The following is a 23560-nucleotide window of genomic DNA, read 5'->3' on the forward strand; positions in this document are numbered from 1 at the left end:
TTCTTGAAGTGGAGCCACCAGGTAAGTTATTGTTTAGGGTCAGACCTGTATGACCTGGAGTGGATTCCCCTGGACTGGATGGTAAGTATCTTCTCCTTGCTAGACTTTGAAGACCTGGAGCAGATTCACCTGGACTGGGAGGTAAGTGACTGCCAGTGAACAGACTTGGAAGACTTCAATGTCGTCAATGAAAGAGTGTGTATGGATCCTGCATTGGCTATATTGGCTGCTTCAGAACCCACAGAACTGGTGGAAGAAAGTCATCCTGTACCCCAAGGGGCTTTCTGAGGTGAAGACATGCCCAGTGACTGCCCACCAGAAGCATGCGCACTAGGCAAAGCAAGATCTCAATCAACCTATTAGACTAATCTCCTAATGTTGGTGCTGTTACTTTGCAACTTTAGCAAATACCACTCCTCAAAAATATTCCACATTTAACAACAAGACAAACTCGTTATTGTTGCCTCTTAAAGGTAATGGCTGGGTTGATTTTGTCTTTTTTGTTAATGTTCTAAAAGCGACACTTTCTAGAAATTGAAAGCAGAAAGCTGCAGATTCTGGAATTAAAAATAGAAAGTGCTAAAAATACTCATCAGATTGGGCAATACCTATGGAGGAAGAAACAAAGGTAATGTTTCAAGTCAATGACCTTTCAGCAAGATTAATGTGAACTTGAAAATAGGTATGCTTGAAGTTGCAGAGAAGGGAGTTGTGGTGGTGAGGTGGGAAGGAACAAAACTAAGGTAATAAGGTGACACAGATTGATTTTGGCTGAGAGATTGGTGAAGGCTTGTTAATAGTAGCTAACCTGTCTTGAAGTGGTGTAACAGGAGGGAGAACAGAGGAGAGAGGAAAAAAAGTACTGGATCTACAAGATACAGGGCACATCAGTTACTGGAAACCAGCGGATCAGGCTGCATCCATACAGAGAGCAAAACTGAGTTAATGTTACAGGTTGAAGACCTTATGTCTAAACCGACCAGTTCTGACACCAATTAGAAAAACTAGTTATCTGGCATTGTTGAATTTAATGTTGAGTTGTGTCATGTGCCTAAATGGAAGATGAGGTGGTGTTCCTCAAGCTTACATTAAGCTTCACTGGAAATAGTGTAAGGCACCAAAGACAAGTAGGTTAAAGTGGTAGTGGGATGGAGAATTAAGATTTTAGGTAACTGGAAGGTCATGGTTAAGTTTGCAAACTGAATAGAAGTGTTATGTGAAGAGATCACCCAATCTCCTCTTCATTGGAGGATGCAAATGTAGATTGGATGACAGCTTTGGCTCTTACACTACACGTGTTAGAATTTCAGATGACCGTCAGTCCAAACGAAGGGTCTCGGCCTAAAACATTGACTGTCCGTTTCCTTCCACAGGTGCTGCCGGACCCGCCGAGTTCCTTCAGCAGCTCCTTTCTTTTCATTTTGTGTCCTGATATTGTCCAACCTGCTGAGTATTTCCGGCATTTCTCTTTGTATTTGGTGCTTTCCTGAACTGGATCAATTGTAGGAATCTACAGGAAACAGTTTGGTAAAATTTTATGTTGAATTCAATCTTCTGCAGAAACCAGTTGTTAGTAGATAAGCATCAGTTTGCACTCCCTTTGCAATTCAATGTGGGTTGGATAATGAGCAGAGGGATCAAAGAATGGGGCCATGCTTTTGGAAGGGCATGGGGAAGTGTCTTTGAGCAGGGGCCATATTTTCCCATGGTGTTCAAGAAGTAACTGTCCTACATGGACTTCAGTGATGAGCAGTGTGTGATTTCATAAGAGCTTCTTTACTGAAACTTGCCACTTATTGTGGCATGACTGCAATCTCAAACGAGGACAAATTATGTCACTATGATGGCGATTGCAACAGATTGTTGTGTATAAATTGGCTGTCTTATAATAACTGGGAACACTCCTTAAAAATGTTTCAATTTTTTAATTTTGGGGGCATTTCTGGGGGCAATATGTGAATACCTACATGCAAATATTACTTTATTTTCTACTAAGCATTGTGACTTACCAAATCTCAGGTTATCATGTTGAAAATTATCTCGGAGGTTAACTGTTGGCACATCCTTGACCAAGGAGTCTCAGCTGGAGTTCTGAACTGATGGCGGGCATACAACTTTTTCTTTAGGACCAGGCATACTTCTCACTTTTTCTAAGAAGCCTCTGGAATTTTTTTTTATTCTCTAGCTTCCTAATGATGAGGAATTTAAAAAGAAATATTCACCCTCGCAAATGGTGACTGTGAAACTATCCTGTTAGGTAGATGACAGGAAAAAAAAAGTAAATTAAAGTACAAAGTGAAACCATATTTTATACAAACAAATGAAAAGAAACTCCATCTAAGAACACTTACCTAACGGTGAATATACTTGCCACATGGAGGGAGTGCAGCAGAAGTTTGCCAGACTGACTCCAGGGATGGTGCGACAGTCAAATGAATAACTGGGTTGTTTTCAGCCAAATGTAGAAGGATGAGATCTAAGTGAAGCTTAGAAAATTCTGACAGGGCTAGACAGACTGGATGCTGGTCAGATATTTTCTCTGGCTGACCTGTCTCAAACAAGGGTCATATTTAGGTTACAGGACAAGAGATGCAAGGCTAAGATAAGAAGAAAGTTCTTCACTCAGGGCTGGTGAACAACAATGACACCTCCCTGGGCTGTAGAAGCCAAGTGACTGAATACTTTTGAAGAAGGGGATAGATATATTTCTGGATGCAAAGGGGATTTAGGGAGAGAGCAGGAATATAGTATTGAATCAGATGATCAGCCATGACTATGACTCTATGATCATACTGAATGGCAGAGCAGGCTCAAAGAGCCCAATGACCTACTCATGCTCTTACAGATGGCCTCCACCACATCTGTTCTCATGATGAGACTTCCTATTCCAGGACATCTGAGATGTCCTCTTTTTTTCAGAACCCACCCCCACTGCTATCAGTGTAGCCCTCACCTGCACCTCTTCTATTTCCCGCATGTCTGCCCTCACCCAATCCCCCCGGTAGACACAAGAGTTCCCTTTATCCGCACCTACACCCCACGGGTGTCCGCATCCAACATACCATTCTCTGCAACTTCCGCCATCTCCAATGCGGTCCCACCACCAGGCACATCTTCCCTTCCCCTCCACTCCACTCTCTGCCTTCCACAGGGATTGCTCTCCCTGTGACTCCCTTGTCCGCTCGTCCCTCCCCACCGACCCCCCTCCCGGCACTTATCCCCGCAACTGTGCTAGGTGTTACATCGGCTCCTACACCTCATCCCTCACCACCATTTAGGGCCCTAAACCGTCCTTCCAGGTGAGGCAGTCCTTCACTTGTGAATCCATCTGTTTCATTTATTGCATCAGGTGCTCCCAGTGTGGCCTCCCTACAAAGGTAAGACCTGACACAGATTGGGGGATCGCTTCGTCGAGTATCTTCGCTCCGTCCACCGTAACAGCCAGGACCTCCTGGTGGCCAGTCATTTTAAATCCACTTCCCATTCCACACTGACATGTCTGTCCAAGGCCTCCTCTGATGCCAAGTTGAGGCCAGATGCAGATTAGAGGAACAGAACCTCATATTCCGCCTTGGTAGTCTCCCACCTGATGGCATGAACATTGATTTCTCTAGTTTCTGGTAACCACTCCCCTCTGTCCCCCCCCCCCCCCCCACCTTTGTTTTCCCTCATCCCACCAGCCCCATCGTCCCTTCTCTTCCCCCTCCCCCACCTGCCTGATCTGCCCATCACCCACACTTTCTTCCCTCTGGTTTCCCTCCTCACCTCCTTCCCTTTATTCCATGGTCCACTGTCCTGTCCTATCAGATTATATCTTCTTCAGCCCTTTGTCACTTTCACCCAGCACCTCCCAGCTTCTTACATCATTCCTACCCCCCCGCCCCCTCCCCCCGCCTAGCTTCCCCCCTCACCTGCATCCACCAGCTCTCACTCCATCCCCTCCCCCACCCTTTTATACTGGCTATCTTCCCTCTTTCTTTCCAGTCCTGAAGAAGGGTCTCAACCCGAAATGTTGACTGTCCATTTCCCTCCATAGATGCTGCCTGACCCGCTGGGTTCCTCCAGCATTTTGTGTGTTGCTCCAGATTTACAGCATCTGTAGTCTCTCTTGTGTCTCCTGCTCTTACTTTCTTTCACAACATTTAGAAGACAATCAAATTACTGCACTGACAATTTAAGAAAATTAGGATATATTTTTTCCGATTGGTACAATCCCAAGACATTCCATTCCTAGCCTTAACCATTAACAGCTGGGTTGAACAGTGTATACATCTCCATTTCTATGGCTCTTTAACATGGCCTGTAGCATTGAGCAACATATGTCTCCTTCACAATGAAAGGCTGAAATGCCTGCTTCAGGATTGTATAATGTTATGACTGCATGGCAATGGTCCACCATACTTCCTCAATACACTGATGTTTATAAATATGCTTTAAGTGTAAAACCAGAGATTAATATGATTTTCAGCAGAGCTAGCACACCCCATTAATTAGCAGAACATCTCAATTTGAGAATGTTTTTGTTAATTCTAATCTGTAAGTAAACAGCTGAAGCAGTGGTTATACCCTTCTGATGTCAAACTTTTATACTATTAATTGCTTCTTTTGTTCTGAAGATACTAATTGAATGGAGTTCTTTCAGCACCGACAGAAGGGTATAAAACATACTGCAACTGAAATTTCCTTGCAGAATACCATATCTTTTACCCATGGGTTCAAAAGTGACCTCTTGCCTGTAATAATGCCCTCAGACTTCAACTGCTGACATTAGAGTATGATGATTGCTACTGGAGTAATTTTGAGGGAAGTGACAAAGCTTCATGGTAAACCATAACTTGCCATTGGTGGGCATTGGTGGGCAGTGCATGGAAACAGAATGTGAGTCCTGGCCAGTGAAACTATTGCCTATGGTCATTGAGTGAAACTGGAAGTCACACAAGTCACTAAATGGTGCATGCATAATAATAAAACCCATGGTGACTCAAGTCTTTGCTGGTGAAATAAGACACCTATATCCATAAAGGAAATAAGTATTTCTATTATGATGAAATAAAGTTCTAGGAATAATAATCATTTAGATAAAATGATAAAATAATTTCCGGGTCTCTGAAGCTGACAACAAAGACACAAAAGGTCAAAATTTCCTTTAGATTTTAGAGGAAGCATCCACTCCTAAACATAGCTTATATAAACCCTAATAGACGTAGACCTTTCATCTGAGAGGAGTACTTTGATATCATTGATCAATGCAGTCTCAGTTATCATAGACACTGGCAGTATTCTCTTTCCAGCAAATGCCAAACTGCTTTCTACTCTCCTGCTACATAAAGAAATTTGAACTGTCACAGTCATCATGTTCATCCATCCTTCTCATTTTGTAAGGAAAGACCACACTGCAGCTTTGCAATTACCAATTTCTTAACAAGATTCTGGCCTACTTGTGAGTCCACCCATGTGTTAGATAATCCAACCATCCATCCATCCATCTTCTTATGTAGAAGTTTTGCTTTAAGCACTGATTCTACTTCAGTGCAGTACTTTAACTATTTAGTATCTTGGCAACATCCTTCAAAGACATGGTGCAGCTTCTGTAAGTGCACTTTCAACATCCACCTCTACTTCTCCATCACCTCTCTTCATTACGTCTGCTTTATAAAACTACTTGTCTCACATATAGTTGGATGAGGCAAGGATGATATTTACAAGGATGTAGGAAAAGAGCTTGGATGAAAATATTGGGAAAGCAGAGGACCTGACAAATTTAATTGCAGGACTTTGGAATTTTTCCAGACCATTTTTCATTGGTAAGTGGCCAGAAAGTCCTATAGTGCAAGCCTGTGAGCACATTGCAAGTGGTGTTGTGGCCTGGCGGGGTGGTAGTTGGGGTTGTCATGACAGTGGCAGTGAGGAGGCAGGGTGAAACTGCTGGGAGTAGAGATTATCTGAAGTGTTCACAGGCAGGGAACAATGGTGTTTAAATTGCTAAAAGTAATTTAGCAATTTTCCAATGGTGGGACTTCAGCCACTGAAAATGGGTGCTATTGTGATAATATATGTACAAAATGTTTTTATTGCCTGACTTGTCCATCAAAGGAATGAATGCCGTGTTCTCTAATCTCTAGGTTGAAGCAGAAATAGGGTAGGCAAGTCAAGAATTGGTGGGTCTCATACCATGCCCAAGGGGAGCCTGGAAGGCTGCATTTATTTTTGTGAGACTGTAAGGATGGCGAACACTCAAAAGCAACACGTTTCAGTGTCACATGGCCACACTCCATTATATGGGCACTACTTCTGGACAGTGCACTGAACTACTTACCTGTCCAGGGAATTCCTTTTCAGCCCACAACCCAATGGTCCTACATTAATAAGCCTAGTCCTCAAAATGGACGACACCTTCCACTCAGCAGCCAGCTGTTACATGGCTGACTGGGCAGATGACTATCGTTCTGGTGGGTTAGGAGGTAGAAAGTAATGCACGGGGAAGGTGTGCGTGGGGACAGAATCTACCCCGTTTTCTCTGAATATCTGAAGTATCTTGGGGAATTTTCCTCAATTTGTCACTTATATACCACAATCTTTTTTTAATAGTATGCTTCCTTGAACAGTCTAAATAACAGGACTCCCTGGTGTAATCTTTTCCTCTCAACTTAACCTAGATGCTGTAGATGTGGTAAGGTGATGGAACCAGTGGCTGCATGAGTGTTAAGAATCTGCCAAGAAACAGCAAAGTGGTGACTTGAACATGTATTGAAACAAATCAATCATACTGCTCTTTATGAAGCAAAATTATTAAGCATCTTGGTTTCTTGAAAAAGGAAAAAACCTGAAAGATTCTTAATGATTGTGTACTTGAGTAACCTCGTAATGTATTTCTCAGATACTAAAACATGGTGGAAACTATGTTAACGCAGGATTATTAAGCAATTGTTCATGAAGTAAGCAACCATTATTTATCAGCATGTTATTTATAGCTATGAGCAGAGTAGATGGAAATGGGTAGAGAAGTCTGAAGTCCTGCCTGTTTTTATTTTTAACCTGACCCAGTGGTATGCGGCAGTGGCTCAAAAGGGTATTGAATTTTAATTATGTCGCATCTGTGTGGGAAGCAGCAGCTGGCTGGCAGGTGGGAGGGAAATGTTGGAAGCTGCCAATTACTAATGACTGAAAATACAGTCTTAGCACTAAGGTGAGCCATCAGGAGGGAAGTTTGGGATGGTCTTACAATGGGAGGCAGAAAAGTAAACCCAGGTAAGGATGGTAAACTTTTCTTGTGGGACCTGGGGAAGCACTCCTTTTTCTGATACCACAAAGGATGGTCAGATGTAGTAAAACCTCTCATGTTTTCTCTTCCCAGCTTTGGCTTGCCAATAAAACAAGAGAAGTTTTCCCCACAATATTCACACTCACAATGATTTGCTCATCTGCAGTGGTTGTCCTTCCCAGTTGTCCAGAAGAGCAGGTTAATATAGAGACTTTTTAGGTCTTCTGTCCAGCAGGCAATTGTAACTGTCTGCCAATTCCTACTCAGTATGTACGGTTAAAATCACTTCTAAAATTTCAGTGATGTAAGTGTTTGCGGTATACTTCATCAATGTAACCTATATGAAGATACATATATTTCTTATTTGAAATGAATAAAATAAAAATAAATGCAATTTTAGTCTGCTTTCTGGTTCTTGTGGTACGAGCATGATAGAGAAAACAGTGTGGGACTTTACCACATCCCATTTCATCACACAGTCTGTATAGGTAATAGGGTGGGCAAAGTGTTGTTTACTACTGCAGAGGTTGAATATACTGTAGGAAAATTGGGTTGATGTAAACCTTCAGGAGGAGCTTCTCCCGTTCTTGGATAATTCCACACACTGGAAGTTTGTCCTGAAGAGTTAATTGAAGCTACCTGTTAGTGAGAATAAAGCTAAAAATAACCTTTTAGTGGAATTGGTTGGGTATGTTTCAGCATGAGCATGTTATTTGCACTACAACAATTCTGTGAGAGAAAGCTAAGGAAGACAAAGGCAATAATACTGCATGTTTTTTTTGTCTCTTTTGTTGTTAATCTCACATGACTGGGTGAACAGGAATTACACTGATCATCATACTGCGGCAGATGTGTCCTGGTTGGCTCTGATGTTTTTCAAAATCAGCACAATTACAATATTACAATGAGGCACCTTGGTCTGATTAGACCCATTTCTTAAACTTTACCATGTTACCAGTGACGCATCACTCCTTTAACCTGGCTTGTAAATCATGGTTGGAGTAGCTGGGAAGCAAAGTGATTCCCATTTCCATTAAGGTAAACCTCTGGTTTACCATTTTCAGCTGCAAAGAAGGTTGTTGGACCAGCGTTTAACTGACTTAGCTATAATAGCAGTGCTTTAAAACGTCTTTTAATTGCCGATTGGTTGCTTTTCAGTTATTCTATAGAGCTATTGTTATGGGTGCTTCATTACATTGCACCAAATAGTTGGTGTATTAGGCAGCAGTGATCTCCAACCTCTTGTACGCTTCAAAGACAAGGAACATCTACAGCTGGAAGCGGAGAGGTACTAACAAGGCTGTCACTATAAAATTCTCCAAATTCACGGGTATGATAAGGAAATCAAAGTCAACATCCTTTTCCAGGCTACAATCAGCTCTAATTACACTCAGTCCCAGATTTGGTAACCAGGGCATATCACTGACTCCTGAAAAAGGCACTGTTCTGAACTTCATCATGGCAAGACAATACCAGAAGCCTTATGGTGCATGAGGTGGATAAATCCCTAGGGGCTGACCGAGTGCATCCTCGGACTTAGTGGGAGGGTGGAGAAGAAATTGCGGATGCCCTTGCGAAGATAGTTGCTTCATTGTTAGCCACTGGTGAAGTTACTGAAGATTGGAAGGTGAATAATGTTGTTCTGTTGTTTAAGAAGGGCTGCAAGGACAAGCCAGGGGACTACAGGCCGTTCAGCCTGACATCAGTTGTGGAGAAGTTACTGCAGGGAATTCTGAGGGACAGGATCTACCAGCACTTGGATAGACAGAGTCTGATTGGGAGTAGTCAGCAAGGCTTTGTGCATGGTAAGTTATACTTGACAAATCTTTTAGAGCTTATTGAAGAGGTAACCAAAAAGGTAGATGAGGGTAGGGCAGTGTTGTCTGTTTGGGGCTTTAGCAAGGCCTTCAACAAAGTCCTGCATGGCAGGCTGCTCTGGAAGGTTAGGTCCCATGGGATTCTTATTATTTGTTATTTATATAAATGATTTGGATGCGAATACACAAGACTTGATCAGTAAGTTTGCAGATAATATGAAATTAGGAGGTGTTGTTGATAGTGAAGAAGGATAGTGTAGATTACAGGGGGATCTTGATCAGTTAGGGAAGTGGGCCGAGGTGTGGCAAATGGATTTCGATACAGATAAGTGTGAGGTGATTCATTTTGGAAAGTCAAACTAGCATAGGACTTGTACTATGAACGGTAGGGCACTAGGGAGTGTAGAGGAACAGAGGGACCTAGGAGTACAAGTGCATAGTTTGTTGAAAACGTCACAGGTAGACATGGTGGTGAAAAAGGGGTTTAGCATGCTGGCCTTCATCAGTCAGGGCACTGAGTATAGAAGTTGGGATATTACGTTGCAGTTGTAATACATGGAGTACTATGTACAGTTTTGGTCACCCCGTTATTGGAAAGATGTGGTTAAACTGGAAAGAGTGCAGAAAAGATTTACAAGGATGTTGCCAGGACCAGATGGCCTGAGTTATAGGGAGAGGTTGGCCATGTTAAGTCTTTATTCTTTGGAAGGTACTGTAGGAGAATGAGAGACAACCTTATAGAAATGTTTAAAATTATGAGAGGCATAGATAAGGTGGATATTAACAGTTTTTTCCCCAGGGTAGAGGAGTCCAAAACTAGGGGGCATAGGTTTAGGGTGAGAGGGGAAAGATTTAAAAGGGACTTGAGGGGCAACTTTTTCACGCAGAGGGTGGTAAGTATATGGAACAAGCTGCCAGAGGAAGTGGTTGAGGCAGGTAAAATAGTATCATTTAAGAAACAGTTGGGTAGATTCATGGATTGGCGGGACTTAGAAGGATATGCTTTGAATGCAGGAAGTTAGGATTAGATGGGTGGGCACCATAGTTGGCATGGACTGATTGGGCCAAAGGGCCTGTATTCGTGCTGTATTGCTCTATGATTCTATAACACTGAGACAGAGAAAATGCTTCAAGGATTTTCTCATAGTCCAAATGAAAACACATAACATTATCGTCAACTCAAGGGAATACCCGAGTGAAGGCCGCTCGAAGTGGAGAAGGAATTGACCACAAGGACTATCTAAGAAGAAGAGAGAACTCTTTGCTAGGTCCACCATTTGAGCTGGAGATAAGGAAGAACAACACCTGCAATGGAGCATCTGCAGACCTGCAACTTGTTCCATGCTAAAACATGGATTATGCTGTTTGTGGATTTTGGACCACAACTGCAATGAATTTCTATGTCAAGAGAAAATTCCAGAATAAATGACAGACATCAATGATTTCACCCAGGTTGTTGTCCACCTTTGTATAAGGGATTTCATCAAGGTTCTGCAGTCCAGAAACATTGATTTCATTTGCTATCCAATAGAGCAAGAGTGCAAAGAATAATTGGCTGGATCAATATTAACTTGCACCTTCCTTGTCAAGGCCCATGATATACGTGAACAAAAAGGAATCACCAAATTGATGGTTCTTTATTTCTAAAAATAAAAAAAGCCAAGTCTTGAATCTATCGGGAGTTGGTAAAGTGCAGGAGTAGAAGTAAGAGGGCGGGTAGGAGACTGAGAACGATGAAGAAGAATAGGAGCAACTAAATCTGCCAGTTGCCAAACATATGCACAAATATTGCTTTAAGCTTCATTCTTGTACCCAACAGATGGGAAACAGAATTTAAAGAAATTGATTGGAAATGTTGAAACATTTGGTGTGTATATTTAGAAAATGTAATTCACAGCAGGCAGAGAGGTGGCAGCTGGAATCTGGAAAGACAGTTAACTGAATCTAACAAGACCATAAATCTAGGTGTGAATGGAAAGGTTGGCTGTGATGAAGGCAAAGACAGAAAATCAGATGAATAGGTCAGATGGTTCCCAGCAATGTCACCAGGCAGAAAATAACAGACGAATAACCATAAGATGTATAAAGCAGTCTCTGCCCTGTAATGAGACAGCAACCTTATAGGTGTCTTAGAAACTATAACAAATTGGCCACCAATTTAATTAGTTGCACCACTTTGAGAAACTTCACCCTTCATCATCTTTAAGACAGTTTGTGGGGAATTGTTTATTCTTACCAGTTCCCTTATCCCACCAGTACCCTTATTTCTAGATAAATAGACATCCATGTGTCTAAAGATCAAGCAGGGGTGGATTCTCACCAGAAATGATATCAACCAGTTGTGCTGGGAGATGGAGTGGTGGTTTTAGGGAAAGGTGATGACCTTGGAAGGGGACTGAAATGTCTTCAAAAAGTGTGACTTGCCATGAGGTTCAATCTCCTCTGAAGCCGATGATCATATACAGGATGAGAAAAACCTTCACCCCCTCAAGACCATTAAAACAGTCCCACACAGTTCAAGCTACCTGAGGTACCTGCACTCTGTGGACTTTTCACCACACATTCATGAAAGTTAAGGCCATAGATCGTTGGCTCAGGATGTCCAATAACTATGGTCCACTTACACTGAAATCTACAACACCAGCTATTTTAGTATCATTCGCAAACTTACTAACCATGCCTTATACATTCACTTCCAAATCGTTTATATAAATTACAAAAAACAAAGTTCCCAGCACAAACCCTTGTGGCATACCACTAGACATAGGGCTGCAGTCTGAGAAACAACCCTCAACTATCATCCCCTGCTTCCTACCACTGAGCCTATTATGAATCCAATCCGCTATCTCCCCCTGGATCCCACGCGATCTAACCTTCCAGACCAGCCTGTCATGATGGACCTCGTCAAAGGAACCTTTTCAAATAAATGGTTAGCATATTAGCCACTCTGGAGTCCTCCAGAACTTCACCTGTGACCAGAGATAAAGCAAAAATCTCTGCAATGACCCCTGCAATTTCTTCTCTAGCTTCCCACAAGGTCTGAGAATGCATCAGGTCAGGCCCTGGAGATTTATCTACCTTAATGCACCTTAAGTCCTCCAATACCTCCTCTCCGCTAATTCATATGTGATCCAAGACAACACCACTCATTTCCCCCATTTCCTTAGCTTCCATCATTTCCTCCACAGTAAAAACTGAAGAGAAATATTCATTAAAAATCTCACCCATTTCCTTTGGTTCCACACACAGATGGACATGCTGATCTTTAAAGGGACCTATCCTCTCCCTAGCCACCCTTAATACACCTATAGAATCTCTTAGGATTTTGCCTCAACTTGTTTGCCAGATCCTTCTCATATCCTCTTTTTGCCCTCATAACTTCTCTTGTATAAGCAATTGGGAACTAGTGAATCTCTTGATGACTACATGGAGTGTAGGAGTGCACTTAAGCCATCAAGATTCACTAGTTCCCGATTGCTTATGTCTACGCCTCCCTCTTTTTCTCAACCAGAGCCTCGATATCTCTCATTAGCCAGGGTTCCCAAAACCTGCCATCCTTGCCCTTCACCCTAACAGGAACATGAAGGGCCCTGAACTCTAGACATCACACTTTTAAAGGCCTCCCACTTGGCAGACGCTCCTTTCTCAGCAAACAATCTTGCCCAGTCAACCACTGCAAGATCCTGCCTAATGGCTCCAAAATTTGCTCTGCTCCAGTTCAGGTCCTTAACCTGTGAATTGGTTGTATTCTTCTGCATAACTAATTTAAAACTAATCGAGTTATGGTCACTGGACTCAAAGTGCTCGCCGATAGATACTTCCGCCACTTGTCCAACCTCATTTCCCAGGAGGACGTCCAGTGTCACACCCCCTCTAGTAGTTCCCTCTATATATTGATCAAGGAAGTTTTCTTGGACACATTTCAGAAATTCCATTCCCTCCAAGCCTTTTACACTATGGTTGGCCAGGTCAATATTAGGGAAGTTAAAATCTCCCACTGATACTATCCTATTATGTTTACAACTAACTGCAATCTCTCTACATATCTGCTTCTCCAATTCCCACTGACTATCGGGGGGCCTATAATACAATCCCATCAGAGTGACTATCCCCTTCTTGTTTCTAAGTTCTACCCATATGACCTCACTGGATGATCCCCCAAGAATATCCTCCCTAAGGACCATTGTTATATCCTCTTTCATCAAGAAGGCAACTTCCCCTCCTCTCTTACCTGTACCTCTATCATGCCTGTAGCATCTGTGTCCTGGAACATTGAGCTGCCAGTCCTGCCCTTCCCTCAGCAAGGTCTCTGTTCTGGCTCTGATATCCCAGTCGCCAGAGCAAATCCACGCCCTGTGTTCATCCACCTTACCAACCAAGCCTCTTGCAGTTTCATACTTCCAAATGCAGTTCTATATTTTCATACTTTTCTGAAAGATTGATTCCTTTTAAGTAATTTTGTCTGGGCCCTTGGCTTAAATGTCTGTTACAGACAGATCGTCATCAGACATGACAGGTTTCTCTATATCTCTCGAAGTTTCAGAGACATATAGGTGATGAATAAGGAAGTTTAACAGCCATTAGTATTCAATTATTTCAACAAAATGCTGTACATGCAAGCGATATCAACCACAGAAGTATGAATATTAATTTGGCATAGTCATGGGATAACGCATTGAAATGCTAATGTATGCAGGCCTACACTGTAGCCTATCAGCTAGTGTTAAAGGTTGATCTGTAAACTATGGGCTGAGCTCATGAACGTCCACCTTGAAACTTATTCCACAAAATGGCAGTGTTGCCTTTATTAGTTTGCTTTCTTAAAACAATGGGATTTAAGATGCAAATAGATCTTTAAAATTTGGCACTTGTTTTACCAAGAAATGTTAGGCTATTGTTGCATGCTGTCAATTAATTAATTTGTTTAAAGCTTGGGTTTACAATTCTTGTATTAAATTTCAACAAATTCAGGCTGAATATGAAATGGAAATTACTGTAGAATTTTGCATGTTTTCAGGTAAAATCTCATGTTTGAAGTATGTGCATTACTTAGTCCTAAAAAAAGAGAAGACTAATGAATTACAGCTGATGAGAAATTATAAATACAATTAGTAAACTATTTTTAAATTATATTAAATGGTGTTATATTGCTACCTGACATTTTACAGTTTTGTAGGAGCAGCGATTGATCTGATCATCTTTTTTCCATGTTCACATGTTCTTTTACCCAAAATTCAATAAATGATAACTTGCAACATAGTTTTAGAAGATTGCATTCAGCATTTTTGAGAGAAAAATAAAATGTTAAAATTATAGGATACTTTACACCATTAAAAACTCAGGGATGAGAAAAATGAGAAGGTTCAAAATTTATACTCTATCCTGAAATTTTCCAACAACTAAAAGACATATAGAATGATGCAAGGACTAATTTTTAAGTAACATAAGTAAGAAGGTGGGTGAGGAAGGAGAAAAGGGATTCAGTTAAATGTAGTGAAATTGAAATTGCCTTGGAACGTTCCAACCCAGCTACTTGTGAATTTAACCCTAACATTTTAGGCTGCATGTGAACAACCGAGTGGGAGGGGCATTTGGTAATGTTTATCACTTAACTGTATGGAAACTCAAGATTCCCAAGCACAGGCTGAAATCCAGCCTTCAGCTCCTATTTGGTGTTGGCTCTGACTTCACACTGAACTCTTGAGGGGCTGTACAGAACTCCTCAGATTTTGTAGGTCTTCGGCTGTGAAACTTGCCAGCTGAGCCTCCATTAGGTTCAAGTTGAAGCAAATGGAGTAACCCTTTTCAAAATCAATAGGGAGAATGTTTTAAAAATTAAAACACTAAAAAACACACAATTTTCAAATTAATTTTCTTAATTATGTCCTAATTTTTTTAATAGTGCCCCCAGCAGTTTTAATTATTTGTGAATGTCAAATACATATATGTACATTCCATCTCCATGGCAACTTTGACAGGAGGTGAGCCTGGGGTGGGGCCTTACCACCTGTCAAAGTCATTCTGAGAGTGCAACCGACCACCTATGCCCGGTGAGTCACCATACCTGCCGATCAGCCGGAAGCTTTCCTCCCAACGGTCGACTGCACCCAGGATCACGTTGGAAGGAACAGTATTTCACTGGTGAACTTGGGCAGTCCGTCGGCTAATGATAGATCAGGCCCAATGGTTTAATAATGAATTAAAGTGATGATATTAATGTAGGTTTTAAATTCAATTGAGGGTGCAAAGGTTTCCAACGTTTCCTGTATTCTGCTGGTGAAATCACATTGAGATGGTAGAAACTGCAGAGAGTTGTGGACACAGCCCAGCGCATCAGACACCAGCCTCCCCTCCTTGGACTCTGTCTTTACCTCTCGCTGTCTTGGTGAAGCGGCCAGCATAATCAAAGACCCCACCCACCTGGGTCATTCTCTCTTCTCCCCTCTCCCATCAGGTAGAAGATACAGGAGCCTGAGGGCAAGTACCACCAGACTTAAGGAAAGCTTCTACCCCACTGTGATAAGACTGTTCAACGGTTCCCTTATACAATGAGATGGACTATGACCTCACGAGCTACCTTGTTGTGACCTTGCACCTTATTGCACTGCAGTTTCTCTGTAGCTGTGACACTTTACTCACTTTACTCTGTACTGTTATTGTTTTTACCTGTACTACATCAATGCACTCTGTACAAACCCAATGTAACTGCACTGTGTAATGAATTGACCTGTACGATCAGTATGCAAGACAAATTTTTCACTGTACCTCGGTATAAGTGATGATAATAAACCAATACCAATTAGAGGTGTTGAAGAATTGACAGGGCAATCTAATGCTTTATATTGCAAGCTCACAGGTGCTTTTGTGATTGCTCCTATGTAAGGCTTTGCTCACAGCGCTTGTGCTGAAGGTAGCTGACAAATTTTGGTTCGCTTCAAAAATTTTGCAGGTTATTGAATGCAATGTCGACTTTGCAGCTCTCTATCAACACATCTGCATAGGTGGTGCTTATGTTCTGTTATTTTAGAACTTGGATGAGAATCAAGATGGACAGCAGCAGAAGCACCACCAGTAGGATGAATAATTGCAAGAACAACACCAGAATGAGAGAGGGATCATCAAAGAGATCTCAACAGAATTGGCATAGGGATGAGATTCCTCAAACTGTCTGCACAGCAGTATTTCTGGTGATGCAAGAGTCCTGTATCAGGTGGTGGGAGCTTGTTCAAAGAGAACCTGCTCCCAATTGGACTGAGCTTATTTACCTTGGGCTTATTTCAGGGGTCTGATAGGGGCACTTGAAGGAGGTCACAGTTGTCTGTCCCCAAATACACGAGGCCTGGATGGATCTGATGATTGCCTTCAATGCTTAGATTTTCAGAATATTTGAGGTGTGCATTTTGCCAAACATTTCATAAATACTAAGTTTAGACTTGCAGAAGTTACAACACAAAGCCTCTTCAGAAATTTCTGCAAGGGAGGAGAAACATCATGTGCCTATGCACCAGGAGTGGTGCAGATTGCTGGGCGGGTCGTCCAAGGCCTGATTATTTACATATTTCAGCTCCGTCAGTCTGTCTGTCTGATGTCCAAACATAAAAACAATTTCTCCCCACACTTCCTCCAACACAAAACCATCAATCTAGGTTTCTACAATTCCCACTGCTTCGTATCAGTTCAGGAATAACAATTCAATGCAAGTATAAAACTAGGAGCTAGGCATCAACCACAAATGGGGAAAAGGAGAAAGTGGTGGAAGTAAATAACATTTATGTGGGACTCCTGGACGACGTCCTCTGGTTTTGGTGAGGTCCTGTGAGGTCCCCACAGTAGACAGCTTCAGCTGGACCTGGACCAGGGGGCATGGGATAGATGATGAACACTAAGAGAAAAGGGCAATGGATGAGAAGTGGAAGCCCCCATCTTTATGGCCCTTTTCATTATTATCCCTTTTGTAACCCATTTGTTCCTCCCTGGTGTAATGATTACAGCATAGAAAGAGACATTAAGCCCATTGTGTCAGTGCTAACTCTCTACCAGAACCACTCACTAGTTCCACCCTTTGGCCTTTTCTCCATAGCTTTGCAATTACATCCTCACCATATACTTATCCAATTCCCTCTTGAAGGCCATAATGGAACCTGCTTGCACCACATCTGCAGGCAGTGCATGCCAGATTCCAACCACACACTGTGCAAGGAAGATTTCTTTTATGAGCTGGTGAACATTTTGCTACAGATCAGTGCACTTACTCTAGTACACTATGAGTGCCACATTGAATAGAAATGTTTTGAAGACCTATATGCACTTGTTTCATTGCTGAGTTTCTGGAGCTGCTTCATGAAGGTGTCATTCATTTTATGCACAATAGCATTGTCATAGAGGTCTGCGATATCCTACCATCCTTGCTCAAGGCAGACACCTCTAATCTCTCTGCAAGTACAGCCTGGGAAACCTGCCAGTATCTCCCACATTCTGTACTGTTGCGTCACAAGTATCCTGTTTGCTGAGTACCCTGAGGTGTGGCATGGTGTCCTGTTACATGAAAAACAAAGTTCAGCATTATGGGGTCCATTGAGATGTTGAAGAGAAAGTGAAGGAGATGCTGAGTCAGAAAGATCAAACCTTAAGGCCTGCAGTAATACTAAGTTCCAGCTCTTAAAATGTGTCAGGTGCATAGCCGTCACCAACCCAGGGATCTTTAAATCGCCTGAACCTGGAATATGGATAGATTCAAGACCTTATGGGAAATTGCATTTTAACCTCTGATCAGGTTATGGTTGTACTGGAAAAATTGAACTCAGTCTTATTTATAAAAGTGAAAATTGCAAACATCTAGAAGTAGCAGTTAATCCGCTTTAGGCTAATAAAATAATTTGTGTTTGTGTGAGTCCGTTAGAAACACTCAGCATATATGTATAAATAAAGGCCTTATAACAGGTGACAGCTGTGCATAAAACATTGACAACAAAGTATATATAAATATTGAATATTGTGCAGGCTATGTAAAAAGTCAGCATTTATTCTCACAAAATGCTTCACCAAGATGGCACAAGAAAATTGAATTTTAGCTTCATCAAGAAGTGACAAAAGAAGTGACCATTCTCTAATCAAATTTATCAGAAACTATTTGTATAATTAAACATGATTACTGTCAAAGCTGGTATGGGTCAACATATGCATTTGTAAGTAATTTGTATCATGTCAGAATGAATGGACACTCTAGATGTATAAGCTTATAGGGTTAAATTAGGTTCAATAAAACCCAGTTACACAGTGATCAATCAGAATGATAGATCAAAACAGCTTTCAGAAGAGACTTGGGGAGTAATTTTCAGCAGGAGCACGTTCTTGGCTATCTACCTCCGAATGTGGAAAACTGGTAACCTTCGCATGAATGCCTATTACAATGAATGGAAATTTTATTTTGCTATTAAAAGTTCATACTTTTCTGATGATGTAATGAAATAATAGCAAGTAAATGTCAGAAATGCTGAGAAATGATTGATCCTCTTAGACAGTAATTCAAATACAGTAAAACTCCATTAATCCGGCCTGCTCAGGACTTTGAAGGTGCTAGACTGGCAGATTTTCTGGACTATTTGATGCTATTCATTTTAATACTCCAACATGCTTTTAATTCACTTTTGTTTTAAGATTTTACACAGTCGAGTAATAAATGCTCCAGTGAACCTGGAAAGTTCAAAGGGAGCCCAGGGAAACAAGGTCCTAGTAAGTTTCAAGGGAGCGTGGGAATCAGAACCAGGTGAGTTTCAAGGGAGTGCAGGAAGCAGTGAATAGTTGGATGAAAGAGAGTACAAGAACCTGGAACCCCACTAGTGAAAGGAAGCAGATTATCAGAGTTTTACTGTATATGGAAACAGAAAAACTTACTCCTCTTCCAACTCTATAAATATCAGCTCATTAAATATTCTGCTGCTATAGGAATGCGCAATAATATCAACATCCTGTTAATAAGTAAATAATTAAAAAACACATACTCTGCATTTGGTTCCTCTCACTCAAATCCTCATTGACCTCATTGCTTCTGGTCCCTCACTGCCTTAAAGTTCTCAAGCTGCATTTTAGTTCACTGAGTAACATCACCTCTCACTACCTTTGGAACTTTTGCAAGACCAATAGTCCACTCAATCAACATTATGTGTATCCTCCTTAAAGGAACCCCTGCACACAGAAAACAACATGGTAAAATCCTAAAATAAAATAAATTTACCTGAATATGAAGGCAGGAAACCAGGAAAATCATATGGGCTATTACCAGCCACTACCCTGCAGCCACCTTCCCAATCAAACACCATTATTAGAAAAATTAGTGAACTTGGTGAAATTAGTAAAATTCTATTCCACAACTTAGCTTGGATTCAAATGTAGTCCCACTGCCTAAGGTGGGTGTTCTGTCAGATTGCCTCAATTGGCACATTATTCTGAATTATTAATATCCTCTTTTTACAGTTTTGTAAGACATTATGTAAATAGAAGTACCCAATCGTATTTCAACCCAAAAGTTACTGATTGCAATATTTAAACTCAAACATACATTCATAGGACACGCTTCTCCCACTATTTTCATGCAGGTACTAACAGACTTGAAATAAACAAATTCACATCTTTTTTTCAAATGGAATTTGTGCGAGAGATGCATTTTCACACTCAGTACTCTTTACCCATTGGACATGTATTTACCTGGAACAGACTCTCTCGCAGCAACTTTCTATAAAGCCAGCTCGGACCAGATCGTTGAGGTGCGGTGGTGTGAAGGGCCTGCACACAGTAATGCTTTGACAACTGGCTAAGCCAAGCATCCAGACTTCCCAGCCACTAGAACTTCAAAGGATTTGAATCTTTGTGAACATACAAAAGTATTACAAAAAATAATCAGAATATTAAAACATAAACAGTAAGAAAAAATTAAAACACTTTAAAAACAATGAAAAAAAATCACTTAATCAAAGAAAGTATATTCCTGAAATTTACCACTCACCTTCAAAGCCATACCTCTGCATGGAAATAAACAGAATTGCTGAATCTTTTGCAGACATCACCTGATGCAAGTTCGGTGGATCATTTTCTTGGATTCTTGCAGGGAAACTGCAGGAAGTTGACACTAAGGAGTCCAGCATAAGAGTATAGTCAATATAACCATCGGATGTTCAGTATGTGACTTGGATAGCAGACCCAAATTTCCTCACAGTTACACGGGGAAATGTCAGCAGTTCCCCTCATGAGAAACCCAGCCATTATAGGCACATTACATTGTTTGCTATAGGGCTGGATATTACCTGCAATGGTTATTTAGCTGGGAAGAAGTCTGGAATTTCCACTCATGCTTTGTCAAACTTACTGAATGACAGATGGTAACACATCTGTCAATAAGCTGCGTCGATAGACTCCACATGGAGTCTCGCAACATACCCATCTTGCTGGGATTGCCCAGCAGTTCTCTCAGATCTTGTGTCTGTTGACCAGGTGCAGGATCTGATCCAAGGCCCCATTGATATCAAAGGGGATTGTTGTGCAAAAATTATCCTGGATTAATTTGTTTTTAATTATAAATGAGCGTTTTAGTTTTCTTTTAGATTATCATATATTTTCTATTTTGAGCAATTTATTTTTAATGTATTATTTACTTCATTGTTATCAGCATTTAAATATTTATGATTGTCAGATACAGCCAAAGAAAATGAACAACCCTTTACAGCAAGGAGAAATTGGGGAATGTTGCCAGGTATCAACATTTTCAAGGACATTTTGGGGCTATCACAACTTTCCAGAGACCTTGCAGCTACGTAGGCGCCATTGCTTGAGCCCGGGACAACTTGAGCACCAGAAGAGGTCCATCACAACCAGGCCCAGTACGTAAAAATATAGGGAAGTATGGGCAATGGGCCCGAGCCAGCAAAATTCAGCCCAATACCACAAACAGTAATTTCTGGACTTTGGTCAGTTCAGATAAAGCACAGCACAATTAAGCTAATTACAAAATCATAACTGTCACCAGTTAATCAAAAGACTACATAATTATTACATTATTTTGCATTTTGTTATGGGACTAAAATCAGTAAAATTGAATGTCGCATATTGCCTTTGTTTTTATAATACCTTTTTGAAATCAGTCTGATTGGATCTACAGAGCTGCTAGAGAATTGAAGAGAAATTGAAGTGTCTACCAGAAAATGAAGTGTTTTCACTGTGAGCTGTAATTACATCTGTACATAGAGTTGTGTGAATGTTGGTGAAAACTGATGCTGATGCTTAGCTTTATCTTGACACAGCAATCTTATCTCATCTTCAGATGAGCATACCATGGCACTAGGCAGTCATTTCTCTCCTTCACATCTAAAGCAACACTGACCTCTTTGTGTTCAAACTACGGGCTTGCACTTACGAATGAATGAGCAAAGCATGTATACTTTCTGTGGATGTTAATGAAATTGGAAAATGTATTTTATTTGTGACTCTGCCAGGCCTTCATTATTCATCAGGCACTTCAGTGTATACAATATAGATTTTAAACTCTGAAAACATTATTATTATTAAACTGAAAGTAATAACTAGCTACAATATAAATGTAAAATAATTTAAGGTAAATTGGGCAGCCACAAACTCTGTGCCAATTCCTTTATACAGGTATTTGATGAGCTAGATCCATCAAGCTCAAATGTGAGAAGCATCAAGGGTTAGAAGGAAGGTCTGGAAGAGTCCAATAAAAACCTTTAGAAGAGTTTTTGATTCAAATGAATGTACATCTCTTAGGAAGGTGGCTGATCTCCTCCGGAATTGATCACCTCTTCTTAATGGTGAAAACAAAGACACGTCTCAAAGACAAAGTTTGTAGTAAATATTGGAACCTGGAAATTAGAGTCATGCCTGAGCTGGGATATATTCACGGTGCAGCATTTGCAACACACCAATACACACACTGAACAAGGCTGATGTCAGGACCACAACAAATTGTCCCAATATCACTCTTCTGAGCACAGGCAGCTGTTGCAGCCCTAGAGGTAGCTCATTGGACCTGCAAGACAGTAGAGTCAGGCCGAGGTCAGGGGTGTGCAATCAGGAACAGACTGAGTAGTGAGTGACTACAATCCATAGAAATAACATAGAGCTGAGAGACACATTCCTAGTCTTGCAATCCCATTATAAAGATAAATATGTTATAAAATATTTATGGTACAGAACCAGGGCATTTGAAACCAATAAGTCCAGGCTTGTTGAAACTTCAAGGTATTCCTTTAAGGGCTGTTGGTTTGCCTGCCAGGTCCTTGAAGAAATCTCCCACATTATTCACAGCATTAGCTGTGATTGATTATCATTGAATTGTTCAAAGAGGGTCTCAGAAAGATATGACCAGATCTTTTTGACTGAAAAGGTAGTTCATGGTTATTTCAGGCATGAATCTTGAAGATTATTCAAGATTCAATATCCTGCACAAAAGAACACTGAGAATACTTCTGCTGATGCCTGACTTCCACCTGCAAAATTGGTTTAGTGCAATCTAATTTCTAGACTAAATGAATGAAAAATCATTGTAATGTCAATCATAGCAACTTGGCTTGAGAAAATTGGGTGTTGAAGGATGTGGTTGCACTGGGAAAGTGCAGAGGAGATTCACCAGGATGTCCTGAATTGGAGGACTTCAGTTATGGGGAGAGATAGGATAGGTAGGGCTTGTTTTCCCTGGAGCAAAGGAGGCTGTGGGGTGAGGGCAAGAAGCAAGGGGAAATAGGTTTAAGGGAGAGAAAGAAGTTTTAAAGGGGATCTGAGTGGAATATTTTTTTAACACACAGAGAGTGGTTGATATCTGGAACACACTGCCAGATGAGGTGGTGGAATCTGAAGCAATCATTACATTTAAGAGGCATTTAGACAGGCACTTGAATAGGCAAGGCAGAGAAGGATATGGACCTAGTGTGGGCAAACCTAATTAATGTAGGTGGGGAGAAAGGTTAGCATGGACATTGTCACCTGAAGAGGCCCGTTTCCGTGCAGTATGACTCTATGGAATTCACCTGAGGCATTAACAAAGGAAACATTTTTGAGTGGTCTGCATATTGACATCGACATGATCAATAGAAAGGAGGGATGGGAAGTTAGGTGTGGGAAGAGGTAGGTTACAACATTTACCCCCTCCCACTCGGTGTATGGAGTATCGGAGAGTGAGCAAGCGGCCTGACTGGTGGAGCGACCTACCTTCGTGTGATTGGTGAGAGCGAGAGCGGAGGCGGGTGCTTCGAGTTCAAGACTTGAAAGAGTGAGCGTTGAGAGTGCGGCCTAGTGCACTCGGTGTACAGAGCATCGGAGAGTGAGCAAGCGGCCTGATTGGTGGAGCGACCTACCTTCCCTATATAAGAGAGGCATTGTCTAGTGGAGCGGTTGTCGGGGAGCGGTCATCATTGGAGTGGTCTGAGTCAGAGTGGTAAGGCTTTGGCTCAACAGGCTTTGGTGAGAACAGGTAAGA

At 41.3% G+C, this 23560-nt stretch overlaps 1 protein-coding gene across 1 annotated transcript in view; it reads right to left on the minus strand.

The window, feature by feature from the left end:
* ush2a (Usher syndrome 2A (autosomal recessive, mild)) overlaps nucleotides 1-23560 on the minus strand; it is a 630034-nt gene that overhangs the window by 24963 nt on the left and 581511 nt on the right. Inside the window, 1 exon segment of the mRNA XM_052011249.1 lies at nucleotides 7799-7900. Coding sequence (XP_051867209.1) covers nucleotides 7799-7900 — 102 coding nt within the window.

This window comes from Pristis pectinata, chromosome 3 (assembly GCF_009764475.1).
Source record: "Pristis pectinata isolate sPriPec2 chromosome 3, sPriPec2.1.pri, whole genome shotgun sequence".
NCBI lineage: Eukaryota > Metazoa > Chordata > Chondrichthyes > Rhinopristiformes > Pristidae > Pristis > Pristis pectinata.